At 41.4% G+C, this 13,353-nt stretch overlaps 1 protein-coding gene across 3 annotated transcripts in view; it reads right to left on the bottom strand.

The window, feature by feature from the left end:
- Positions 1–2,624: 2,624 nt before the first annotated feature.
- Positions 2,625–13,353, bottom strand: part of HSPA4 (heat shock protein family A (Hsp70) member 4) — a 47,418-nt gene continuing 36,689 nt past the window's right edge. For all 3 annotated transcript variants that reach the window (XM_045488916.1, XM_045488937.1, XM_045488926.1), the window contains 6 exons: positions 11,334–11,486; positions 10,087–10,212; positions 9,266–9,373; positions 6,354–6,473; positions 5,041–5,202; positions 2,625–4,830 (listed from right to left, as the gene is read on the bottom strand). In XM_045488916.1, the coding sequence (XP_045344872.1) occupies positions 4,627–4,830; positions 5,041–5,202; positions 6,354–6,473; positions 9,266–9,373; positions 10,087–10,212; positions 11,334–11,486 (873 nt within the window). In that variant the 3' untranslated portion in view covers positions 2,625–4,626. The remainder of the gene's footprint in view (positions 4,831–5,040; positions 5,203–6,353; positions 6,474–9,265; positions 9,374–10,086; positions 10,213–11,333; positions 11,487–13,353) is intronic.

The raw sequence follows: 13,353 nt of genomic DNA, 5'->3' as shown, positions 1-13,353 counted from the left end.
TCCACATATGACAACTACTCCAGATAGCAGTGTCCAGCTCACAGAGGACAAAGGCACTGATGGTCATGTCCCAGTCTGCTCCAGTCAGAAGCAAAGGAGAAGCACCACAGAAGGAATGCACTGGCCACACAAAGACAGCCATGGTCTGCAGGAAAGTGGAGGGAAGAGGCCCCACTTGCACCCAACAGTGGACCCAGGATGCTGCCCCATCTCCGTCGTCTCCAATCTGATGTCATTCCAAGTAGGCCACGCTTCCAAATACTCTCCACCTGCAACCTCACTGCATGCCCCTGAAGCCTGGCTCCCACGCTTTGGAAGTACCCCCAACAGCATCCAACCCTGCTGGCCATAGCCACCTTTCACTTTTCAAACTCCCCTTTCCTCCCTAGCCTGCCTCAGGCACCCTCACTCTCCTCTGGCAGGTGGTTTCCTCCCGAGCTTCCAATTGCTCTCCCTGACACAAGCCTTCATTCCCTAAACCAAGAATGCGCCCCAAGCCCCAGACTGACACCAGCATCTCCGCTGACTCCAACAGACTTGAAGCTCCGCATCTCCATCACATACATCTGCTACTCTAGGTTCAAAAGCGTGGAGTCATTCCTTTAAAATTTTTCTCAACATCACAAAATTCCAAAATGCTCATTACACCAATCTTAGAAAATATAAACAAGCAAACACTGACAAACAGCAGCCACCCACAATTCTACCTTGGAAGGAAACCATTTCATTTTGAAACATCCATCTCATTTTATGCAAACACATTTCATGTTCTTTTCAAACATGGGAAGCTGTGTGCATATTCTATAACCTACATTTCTCAAGTAAAAATAGAATATTCTGGGGGCACTAGGTAGCTCAGTCGGTTAAGCATCCGACTTCGGCTCAGGTCATGATCTCACATTTTGTGAGTTCGAGCCCCGAGTCAGGCTCTGTGCAGAGCCTGGAGCCTGCTTTGGATTGTGTACTCCCTCTCTCTCTCTCTCTGCCCCTCCCCGTTCGCTTTCTCTCTTTCTCAAAAATAAACATTAAAAAATTCTTAAAAATACAATATTGTTAAAGCCACTTTTAAAAGTAATGATTGAAATGTATCAAATGTACAGAGAAGCATATCATTAAAAGCCGGATCAACAAAACCTGAAGCCCCTGAAACGTGCATTGTTTTGCCATGTGATTATGCCACAAAGCTTAAATACACTTCCAGCTTCTAACATCAGAGTTCCATCTTACTTTCCAATCTTTGCTGTTTCTTCAGTACTAGGACCTACCATTTCCCATTTCTCATTTGGCTCCTTCCTTCAAACATGGATTTTTTTTTTTTTTTTTTTTAATAGGCTTCACATCCAGTGCAGAGCCCAATGCAGCGCTTGAACTCAGGACCCTGAGATCAAGACCTGAGCTGAGATCAAGAGTCAGACGCTTACCAGAATGAGTCACCCAGGCACCCCAAACATGCGTCATTTTTAAAGTCCCACTAGCTCCAACCTCTCCCAGGCCCATCTCATTCTGCACAGTTGACCATCCCTAAAACACTGTCACTCTCAGGCTAAAAGATCTAAATAGCCCCCAGTGCTCCACACTAGATCCCCCTAATTGCTCAACCCCGCCACCTCCAACAGCTCTATAAAAATGCTTCAAGTGCTTAAAAAAATTCTCAAAGGCCACTGATCTAATGCCTCTGCAAGAATCTTCACCAATGCAGTGGGAGCTTTACAAGTTCGCGCTGAGCTGAAGCTGCCACACTGCATAACCTTCACACTAGCTTTGGCTTCACCTCCAACCCACTCTTCCTCAGTGACATGCAGGGCACTGGTTCCTCTCCTGGGTACACAGGACTGTTACTCTTTCCACATGACCCCAACACCTCTGTTGCTCTGATGACCGCTAGCTGGTTCCAGGCTTCCCACTCACTTCACCACGTGACTACTCCTTTCCCAAGGTCGAGAGACCCATGAGAAAGCGGACCTCTGCTGAAGTCCTGAAGTCTGACCTCAGACACATCTGCTGAAGGGGGCTGACACAGGCCCTACTGGTAGGCTGTGGCAGGTCAGCTCCTCCTAACACAACCAGAGCAGGACTCTGGAAGTGAGGCCTCCCACCCCCCACCTTGTAGTCCGGGCTCTTCAGATGGCTTCATCCCCTTTCCACACTCATTACCACCCCACATTCACACACACACACACATCTGTGTACTCACACACACTATACATCCAATGGTGGCAAGGGTTACACTCTCACACTCCAGGCCACAGCGTTCTTTAACTAAAGGTGAGGGCATCAGTCCTCCACGGGGCCATAACCCACCTTCTGCTGCTGTCCAAACCCTCAAAGTAAGGACAACACAAGGAATGGATCCCCACAAACCAGAGAACTGGGCCAAGACTCAACAGGGGAGAACAGGAGTACAGAAATAGAGTAACTTCTTGCCACTCAGTATACTGTGCCTCAATTGTTCTTCAGATGGGGTCTCTGACCAATGTTAACAAGTAGAATTTAGTTAAGAGGACTCCTACCACTGGAGTTTTTATTGAAAACACACATACACACAAATGTACACACGTGCGCGTGCACACACACACACACACACACACACACCTTTCATTAGGAAATTAAGGAAACCATTCCTCTGAGTGTAAGACAGGTTTCTTTTATTAATTTTTCCTAAACTTGTCTGTTTATTTAATGTTTCTCTTAGTGTAAGAACGTGACCCGGAGCTTTAACAAACCAATTTGGATAATGCAACCTGGATAAATGCTTGTCTGCAAACAAGTCCTCAATTACCATACACTCTCTGGCCTGGCCTCCAAGTTAATCCAATTGGTTTTAAGGCCTGTCTAAACAGAGAGCAAGCAGACGACATCATCTTATTTCTAGTTTAAACTTTAAACTTCAGTTTTACCCCCACCCCAACACCCGCACCCTCCCCCACACAAAAAGGTTTTTTAGAAGAAATGGCCATTAAAGGACGAGTCAGTTGCATAAGAATTGGCTTAATCCTGCAGCCAGCAAGCCAAAGTTAGCTATTGGCCTCAGGGCAGGCCAGCTGGAACTCAAAGCATGACGGGTAGAGAATGAATTGAGGACACTCTAAGAACAGGGCCAAGGCCTGGTGCCAGAGGCTTCCATGTGTGCTTACACACCAACATAAATACACTTCCACCTTCCTCCTCTATGCACGGTTTCTCTAGAGCACTTCAGAAACTTATAACACTCTGAAAGTTTTTAGTGCAGACAGGGACAGAAACTTATTCTAAATAGGCAAAGCATCTTATTTCTAACAGCATAGGCCAAAATTAACAGAGAGGCACTCTGTCACACAGATAACAATTACAAAGATCCAAAATGTAACCGATGAAGCTTATAATAGCTTTCTAAGGCAGGTACCAGCTGTAGCCTCTAATACAGGCTTCCCTTGGAGTTTCCAAATGCTTCCCTATCAACACTGCCCTATAGGGCAGTCACAGGGAATGCTTTGGTGCACCTGACATTGGCCGCACAGAAAGAATGCGGTGATGGTGAAATCAGGCACCGCACTTAACACTAATTTCAGACTCACCCAGTACAATCCAGTGTATCTTAGGGGTTTTTTTGTATGATCTGTCAGCTGTTTAACACATAAATTGGCAGGTTCGTGGCAGGTATTAACACTTAACACACAGTGACTGTGAATGAGCTAAAAAGCACTTTTAACTCTTGTCCTAGGACTTCAGGCTATACTTCAAATTTACACAGAACATCTCTCACCTGAATGAGCAGGCCAGGATACAAATCTTTACACCATAATTAACAAGAATCAATTCCTCATTTCAATTTACCATGCCTATATCCAACAATACATCTATCCAATTCTAACTTCCCAACGAGAAAATGATTTAGACTTGATGCTTGGGGCATTATAGTGAACGTACTTTCAGGAATATTCTTTCTCAGGAAGAGCTTCCAGGTCCAAAATCCTCAGTTATCCACTTGCTGCAGGTGAAGGGGTCCATTTCCCCAAGAGCAGCACATGGCATTTGTAAGAGGAGCTCCTCTCCTGGGGGCGGGGGGAGGGGGAGGGGGAGGTGTCCCAGTGGAGTGAAGCAGCGGGAAGGAGCTCAGAGAGCACACTTCTCATGTTCTGCTATGTTAATTAACCCATGCCATGCCATGCTCTAGCCCTCAGAAAGAGGGGGACCCCAGCCCCATCCCCACACCAGGCAGGGAGCCTTCATGGCAATCTCTCCAACAGATTTCTGAAGCACAGTTTCCAGAGTTCCTGCCACACAGGTCACAATGAAAAGTCTGCTTGACAGGTAGTTAGAGCTTTTGCTATAGCTCAGCCTTCCAAAACAAACTTATCTTTGTGTAAGCATGATTAAACATAAAAGGAGTGAAGCAGAAGCTCGGTAAGTAAGACTAACTGGGCTTCTAAATAGTACCATTATGAAAAAGATACAATGCACTTAATTTCTGTATCTAACTATTTAGAAGTCAAAATGCTCCATACATTACCTATATTCCCTCCCCCGAAATCCCCTAAAAACTGACTAAGAAATCTCCAGTATTTGATTGCTCTAGTTGATATTTAGAACAAAGTTGACAACTTAAAGCTTTATAATAGTCTGTTTTAATATAAACAATTGTTGGAATCAATCAATGTCCATTTCAGGAAGCTTCTTGTCTGAATCCGAAGGCACAGCTGTGTCTGTACCCTGCTCGGCAGCCTGAGGGCCTGGGCTGTCTCCTTGTCCATCCACTGGTCCATTCTGCTCTGCATTTTTTTGCTCCTCTTTTGGAGGTTCCACTTTGGGTTTGGGCTTTGAAATTATAGGGCTACAGATACTCATCAGCTCCTAGAACGACAGAAGAGAAAATCGTGGGTTCTTACAAAATAACAAATTTGACATGACCCACTCAAATGAACCCAAGCCCACCGTCTCCCAACCAGAAGCCAGAAACTAAGATGTAGTAACGAAGTTCCCAGCTAAGTGTCACTTTAAGGATTGTTAATAATTAATAACAAGGCTGACAAAAGATAATTAAATATCAAGGCTATAAATTACCTTAATTTTAGCTTCAATCTCTCTTGCCTTGACAACTGGATCCACGGTCAGACTCTGCTTGTTCTGCAGATTCAGTTTGTTATTCATCCACTCCATGGCTTCATTTGTGCTTTTCTCCACCTTCATCATGTCTGCAGCATCCAAATGGTCATACTGGTCCTCCTGCAACCAGGAGACAACCAGACAAGGGTCAAAGGATGATACTCTACGCACCCAAATATCCAGTTGTCTGCCATCTTTCAGAAAGTTACAGGCTTTTCAAAAATGAAGCACATTTAGCCTCACAATCTCAATAGAAATTCAATTCCTTAAAAAAAATTTCAAGAAAGAGTAACCACAATTTTTAAAATACTCAGGAAACAGACTTAAGGGCCAAATATACACATAAGATAGCAATTAAAAGACTTCAACAGCATAAAAAGCACAGGCCTGACACACAATCGTATGAAGATAATTTCACAAACATGACATTACAGGCCATTAGATAGGAGAACTGAAGTTTAGGCATACTATTGAGGAACCAGAACAATAACAAAAACAATTTTATAAAGGAGACCTTTCAGAAGCAAATTCTTTTTCAATAAATAAGCCCTATTTATCACTCAAAGCTTCTTACACTGACAGACCATCAAGAACCTGGACTATAGTGAGTGGTTAAGAACCCATACTTTGTGGGGCCAGACGTCAGGCCAAACCCCAGCCCCTTCAATAGTAATTTGGGAGGGGTGCCTGGGTGGCTCAGTTGGTTAAGTGTCCGACTTCGGCTCAAGTCATGATCTAACCTTTTATGAGTTCAAGCCCTACATCAGGCTCTGTGCTGACAGCTCAAAGCCTGGAGCCTGCTTCGGATTCTGTGTCTGTCTCTCTCTGCCCCTCTCACACCTGCACTCTGTGTCTCTCTCTCAAAAATAAACATTTAAAAAATTTTCCATAACAAACCAAACTGTATGCCTAATGGTTCTAAGACCAGGATAGAGCAGATTAAGTAAATGATAAGCATTTCAGAGCAAGAAAAGGAAAATGAACAATACTGCTCACTTCCAGATTCTACCTATTAAAACAGAGTAGCAAATCACAGCATTCTTAGTAAGAGTCAATAAAATATCATACACATTACACTAACATCCAAAAAACAAAACAAAAAACCCAGCAGTATTATTGAACAATAGTTGAAAAGAAGAAAAGAAAAGAAAAGAAAAGAAAAGAAAAGAAAAGAAAAGAAAAGAAAAGAGCAGAGCTGTTATGCCTCAAAACTTAACTCTACCAAAGTAAAAGTAGGGAAAGGAACAACAACAACAAAAAAAAATAGATACCTTGTTTTTGAAAGAGCTGATTACTTTCATATACTGTTGGATTTGTTTCCCTAGTTCTTCAAATAATTTTGGTCTTTCTTCAGATTCCTGGAATCGCATCTTAATAGGGTGACCTAGATTCTTAACAGACGAAAGAATGCTCAAACTATCAAAGTAGTAATGTCTCTACTATTACCGAGATCTACTATGGAATACATTTCATTTCCATGTGCTATATATAAAAAGCCCAATAATGCTCCCCAGCCCAGTGAAATATATTCTTAGGCTAAATATGAGAATATACCTCTATACTGGTTCCATGTGGAGCCACAGTTCAACTTGTCACTGGAGCCCTAATTTTCAAAACACAGTGGGGAGACAACCCAAAAATAGGTGCCTCCCAATAGTGATACACAATCCTAAGTATGAAGCACATGTGCCAAAAAAACAGTTTGTAAATTAAATCTGAAGTCTCTAGTTCTAACCATGAATTTATTAGATGGCAATAAACACCACAGAAGTAAATTAGACAGTAATAAGCAGAAAAACAGACAAAAAAAACTAGATCAGATTTTCTAGTTTTTTTGTCTTGTTTTGTGTTTAATAACTAAGGGGGCAGAAAGATAACTACACAGATTGAGGAGACAAAGGAGCATGTATGGTCCTTATGGGGTTCCTGAGTCAAACTAACTAAAAAATACTTTATAAAACAACTGGAATTTGAAAACTAAATACACAGTAACATTAAAGTGGTATTAAAGGAGCGCCTGGGTGGCTCAGTTGGTTAAGCATCCGACTTCGGCTCAGATTATGGTCCCACAGTTTGTGGGTTTGAGCCCCACATTGGGCTCTGTGCTGATAGCCCAGAGCCTGGAGCCTGATTCGTATTCTGTGTCTCCCTTTCTCTCTGTCCCTCCCCTACCCACCCCCTCTCAAAAATAAACATTTAAAAAAAATTTTTAATTAAAAAATAAAAAAATAAAGGGGAGCCTGAGCGGCTCAGCCAGTTAAGCATCTGACTCTTGGCTTCGGCTAAGGTCATGTTCTCACAGTTTTTGAGTTCAAGCCCCCACGTCAGGCTCTGCACTGCCAGGATGGAACCTGTTTAGGATTCTCGGTCTCCCTCTCCCTCTCTCCCCCTACCCTGCTCACTCTCTCTCAAACTAAATAAACATTAAAAAGGGGGATGGGGGTGGTAGGGGGGGATACGAAAGAATTTTTTAATGTAATAATGATATATAGTTTAATGTTGCATTTTCTTTTAAATACATACTGAAATATTTTCAGATTAAATACAACACAAAAGACTTTCATCAAATACCTAGGAGTGGAAGGGAGCAAAAATGAAACAAAATTGGTCATCAACTGACAAAAGTTGAAACTACTGTTCTACTTTACTGTGTTTGAACATCGCCCATAATAAAAACTAAAACAAAATACTCAATCTGAAGGATCTCTCTGGAAGCTCTTAGTATCCTTCCAGAATGACAGGAAATTTGAAGGCACAGTCCTTGAGCAATTCCATTTCAGACGGGAGTCACAATGGCCCAGTTTGACAACAAAGTAATCCACAGAAAGGTGAAAAGTTCTTCTTGTGCATTTGCATCCTTTTGCAAACAAAGGCCTCAACCTTAGATCATTTTTTATTTTTTTTTAAATAAAGTTTTATTTAAACACAGTCACTTCATTCATTTGCAGCCCTTAACTCACAGAAAAGGCAATGACCCTGGACATGCACTAAAACATTCAGTATACCAGGAATGATCCAAGGGCCTTTAGATCTTCACCCTAACATTCTCCCAACTGAACTTTTTCAGCCCCTTCATTTTTTTGTGCTTTCAACCCTAAGTTTAATGATCAGATTCTTTAATACAAAACCAGATGTTTTTGCTTTACTGAAAATCAAAGCTATATGGGGCTCCCGGGTGGCTCAGTCGGTTAAGCATCCGATTCTTGGTTTCAGCTCAGATCATGATCTCGCAGCTTCATGAGTTCAAGCCCCACATCGGACTCTGTGCTGGCAGCATGGGGGCTCCTTAAGATTCTCTCTCTCCCTCTCTCTCTCTGTCCCCCCACCCGACTCGCGCTCTCTCTCTCTCAAAATAAATACAAATAAAACTTTGGGGCGCCTGGGTGGCGCAGTCGGTTAAGCGTCCGACTTCAGCCAGGTCACAATCTCGCGGTCCATGAGTTCGAGCCCCGCGTCAGGCTCTGGGCTGATGGCTCAGAGCCTGGAGCCTGTTTCCGATTCTGTGTCTCCCTCTCTCTCTGCCCCTCCCCCATTCATGCTCTGTCTCTCTCTGTCCCAAAAATAAATGAACGTTGAAAAAAAAAAAATTAAAAAAAAAAAACAAATAAAAGTTAAAAAAAAAAAAAGAGTTACATAACAACCCTCCCCCAATTGCATTACAGTTGCCTTTAGGACAGGTTTTACTAGGTTTTCCACCTCTGTATCAAGAATGCAATCTCCTTCAGTGAAACATTTTAAGGCTAAACTCCATATTCAGAAAAATAATTTTGTTACTACAAGGTTCTAAAACAAAGATAACGGGGGCACCTAGGTGGCTCAGTCGGTTAGGCATCCAACTTCGGCTCAGGTCACTCTCTCATCGTTCTTGACTTCAAGCCCCGCATCGATATCTGTGCTGACAGCTCAGGGCCTGGAGCCTGCTGCAGAGTCTGTATCTCCCTCTCTCTATGCCCCTCCCCCACTCATACTTTGTCCCTCAAAAATGAATGCTAAAAAAAAATTTTTTTTTTTTTTTTTTTTTTTTTTAAATTTAAAAATGAAAGAAAAAAAAAAGGAAGCACTAGGTCCAACATGGGGAATGAACTCACAACTCCCAAGATCAAGAGTCGCATGCTCTGGAGCACCTGGGTATCTGTCTGTCTGTGTCTGTCTCTCTCTCCCCAGCCCCCCCAAAATCACTTACTTTTAATTCTGCCAATTTATCAACATAAACTTGCTTTGGCTGGTCTTCTCCATCCTCATACAACCAGTTTTCAGTATCTTCTAATTTCAAGGTAAAACTGTTACGATCCTAAAGATGAATAAAATATTATTAGTGATGACAAAAATTAGTCAACTGGCCAGTGAAGTCAGAAACACAGACTACAGCATCTGAATTCCCTCTAAAATATGGGGGGAGTAGGGAGACACAGACAAGACTGGCAGTATTATTTTGCTTGTTACCTGCAGACAGTTTTATAATTCTCTCTGGTACGTAAGGGATAGGTTTAAAAATTTGGACACATTTGGATGTTTGAAATTTTCAGAAATACAAAAAGCATTTGAAAATATGTAAGCTATAAAAAAATAAAATCTTAAAAAAACTTTTGTAACTATGTGTAGTGACAGATGTTTAACTAGACTTACGGTCATCATTTCAGGTTTGCACATGTCACTATGTTGTACTCCTGAAACTAACATAATGTTTATGTATCAATTACGCCTCAATTTTTTAAAAGTGAAATAAAATAACAGTAAGCCTCAAAGAAAAGTGAGCTGATTTTTTTTTAAATACAAGGTAAATAATAGCATGCAAATGTATCAAAAAGTGATGCAACAAAAACAAAAAAAAAAATGATGAAGACTAGCCTTTGGGAATCATTGCACTAAAAAAATACAACACTTTTCCCCCAGAAAAGCACATTTTAATCATTTGAACATATACCTACAGATGCCAGCTCCCTTTCTACCTAATACAGCTGAGGCCACTCCCAGAAAACATGGAATAGGCAGGCACATACTTACAGCTTCACTCACAAACTTCTCATACTCGCCGCTAAGCTTGTCCCTCATCTCGTACACGTACTCTTCCACAGCATTCTTGGCATCATTCCTCTCTTTCTCCAGTTTATCCTGCATGATCATCTTACCCTGAGAACAGTACACATTAGATATTCAGACAGCTGAGACGAGGTTCTCTTAAATGTTAACTAATGTCGTCCTACAAGGAGAGAATCCTTCTTCCCCAAATCCTCTTAGCTCTGCAAATCATCCATGAATGAGAAGTGGAAATATTAGTCCTCAATAAATTATGAAGATCAACTCTGAGTTTTGTAGGTGTGCTTAGAAAAAAAATAGGGGCGCCTGGGTGGCTCAGTCAGTTAAGCATCTGACTTCAGCTCAGGTCATGATCTCCCAGCTCCTGAGTTCGAGCCCTGTGTCGGGCTCTGTGCTGACAGCTCGGAGTCTGGAACCTGCTTCATTCAGATTGTGTCTCCTTCTCCCTCTCTGCCCTTAACCTGCTCACATTCTTATCTCTCAAAACTGAGTAAAAGTTAAAAAAAAATTTTTTTATAATAAAAAATAGAAATTATCAATATTTAGAAACTCAAAAGCAAAAATAAGGAAGAGAATTTAAGACAAGTGAACTTTAAGAAACTATCAGCTCAATGTCACAAGGTGATATACTCTGCAGTATTACTAAATACCAAAGAAAAACATCAAATCATTCACACAGTGTAAATGCTATAACTCTATAAAACAAATCTAAGATCCAAGGGATACATGATATTTAAAAAAAAAAAAAAAAAAACTAACAGCAGACAATTCACTCAATAATTTGTGCTGCAGGGTCCCAAACCTTGCATCACTCAGCATAACAAGAGTTCAGTATTGACTAGCAGTAGGGAAAGGAACTAATGAACAAAATAGCACTACCACTGATGCTTTGATTTCTACTACCATCAACTTCCATGACCCACCTCATCAAACATGCCAAGCTCCCAAGTGAACAAACACACTCACACACCTGAACATGAACAATACCACCATTAAATCAAAGACGTAATGTTAAAGATCTCATAACACAGCTTCTAGCAATATAGACATATAACCGTAAAAGAATTTTGACATTACGTGGGATTTGCCCTTGCATTACCCAAAAACCTAAAACTGCTGCCTCAAGCCCCATAAAGATCACTAGACAAAGAGTTTGAGCTCTATGGCCATATTCATCAGTTAGCTGAATGTTCTAAGAGGCTGGAAATAAACACCTCATTTTCAATGTACAAGTTGAGCATCTCTCTGTCTATCTGCCATAACAGCTGATTCTCAATGGGCAGGTCCACAGTACTGGTCTTCACTTTTGCCTTCTTGGCTTGGGGTGGTTGGTCCATCTTTTTGTCTTTTGATCCAGCTTGAGAGGTCTAAAATAACAAGAAATCACTATTAACAAACATATATGGGCCACCTTAAACTTCCATTTCAAGAGTTCTTTTTGCTTTTTTATCACTTTGTATTCTAATCTCAATAACCTGGGGCTACTTCTTATAGTATCTGCAAAGTTAAAAATATAAATACTGTGAGTAGTCAAATCCACAGCCACAGAAGTAATGGTGGGTGCCAGGGGCTGGGGGTAAGGGACATGGGGGAATGGGGAGTTGCTGTTTAATACGCACAGTTTCCAAACGGCAAGATGAAAACGTTTAGAAGACTGGCTACATCACAATGTAAATATACCGAATACTGCCGCACTGCATAAACACACACAAAACCTCCCATAATCCCACAATCAACACATAATCACAATTTTTTTTAACGTTTTAACGTTTTCTTTATTTTTGAGAGACAGACAAAGCACAAGCGGGGGGGGGGGGGGGGGGGGGGGACAGGCAGGCGCGGAGGGCAAGGGAGACATAGTCTCCTAAGCAGGCTCCAGGCTCAGAGCTGTCAGCATACAGCCCGACGCAAGGCTCAAACCCAAGAGCTGTAAGATAATGACTTGAGTCAAAGTCGGACACTTAACCGACTGGGCCAGCCAGACATCCCAACACATAATCACTATTAAATCTTCTCCAATTTTCTTCCAATCTTATTTAAACATACAGATTTGGATATGATATTAGGGAAAGATATGAATTTATGGTTCAGAAACCTATTACCAATATGATTTCCAGATCGTCTATACCAATTTACATTCTCACAAAGAATCAGACAATCCATCCACCACACCCTGGCCACAAACAAGAATTTGTTTACCATCATCTATGATTTTCTTTGGGTCAATAACCTTGGTGTGCCTGGATGGCTCAGTTAGGTATCCAAGTCTTGATTTCAGCTCAGGTCATGATCTCACTCCTGGCTTGTGAATTCAAACCTCATATCTCCATGCTGTCAATGCAGAGCCTGCTTGGGATTCTCTCTTGCTCCCTCTTTCTCTGCTCCTCTCCCACTTGCACATGAGCACTCTTGCTCTCTCTCTCTCTCTCTCAAAATAAATACACTTTATTAAAAAAATAACCTTATCTCACACACTTACCTATTTCTTCATATTCCCTTGGCATTTATCAACCAACATCTCTTAGCATTTTAGTGATTTTTTTCCCTCAACTGACTTTTTCCGCTTTTTAACTTTGTATTATTTGTCCATATATCTATACAAGTCTTTATTGTTAAATGTATCCCTTTTTTTCCTTTGGGATAACTTTCATTGCTTTCATGCTTTCAAAGCCCTCCCTGATCCAAAGACTGGAAAAATATTCATTTGTTGTTTTGTTGTTTTTTTTTAACTACCTAACTTATCTGGAATTCAATTTGCTGTATGATACAAGGCACAATTCCAAAGCCATTTCCCCCACCTCCTATCCAAGTTAAGTCAGTTTCTAAAATTTATCATTTGCATTTAATTTCATACTAGGAAAGGTGTCAGTTCTCAAGCCACGTCAACGAAGAAGCCTAACCAGCCCACTGAAATTTCCCACAGCTCCACAGCACTAGGAGGGGAAGGGACAGAGCACCTTTCCTTTCTCCTCGACAGTTCTCCATATACACACAAAGTACTACTCCCTCAGATTGTTGCCCTCAACCACTCACCGTGAATGGTTTTCTACCTTGGAAAAGGCCTATAAGTAGGCTTTTCCACTTCCTCTAACCATTATTCTTTTTTATGATTTGCACACTCACAATAATTTCAAATATACTAATACGCTGATGTGAAAATGAGTTAACAGCACCGCCTGGGGGCCCAGTCAATTCAGCATCTGACTCTTGGTTTCAGCTCCGGTCATGATCTCA

The sequence above is a fragment of the Leopardus geoffroyi genome, chromosome A1 (genome assembly GCF_018350155.1).
Source record: "Leopardus geoffroyi isolate Oge1 chromosome A1, O.geoffroyi_Oge1_pat1.0, whole genome shotgun sequence".
NCBI classification, from domain to species: Eukaryota; Metazoa; Chordata; class Mammalia; order Carnivora; family Felidae; genus Leopardus; species Leopardus geoffroyi.
This window is presented reverse-complemented; position numbering and strand designations above follow the sequence as displayed.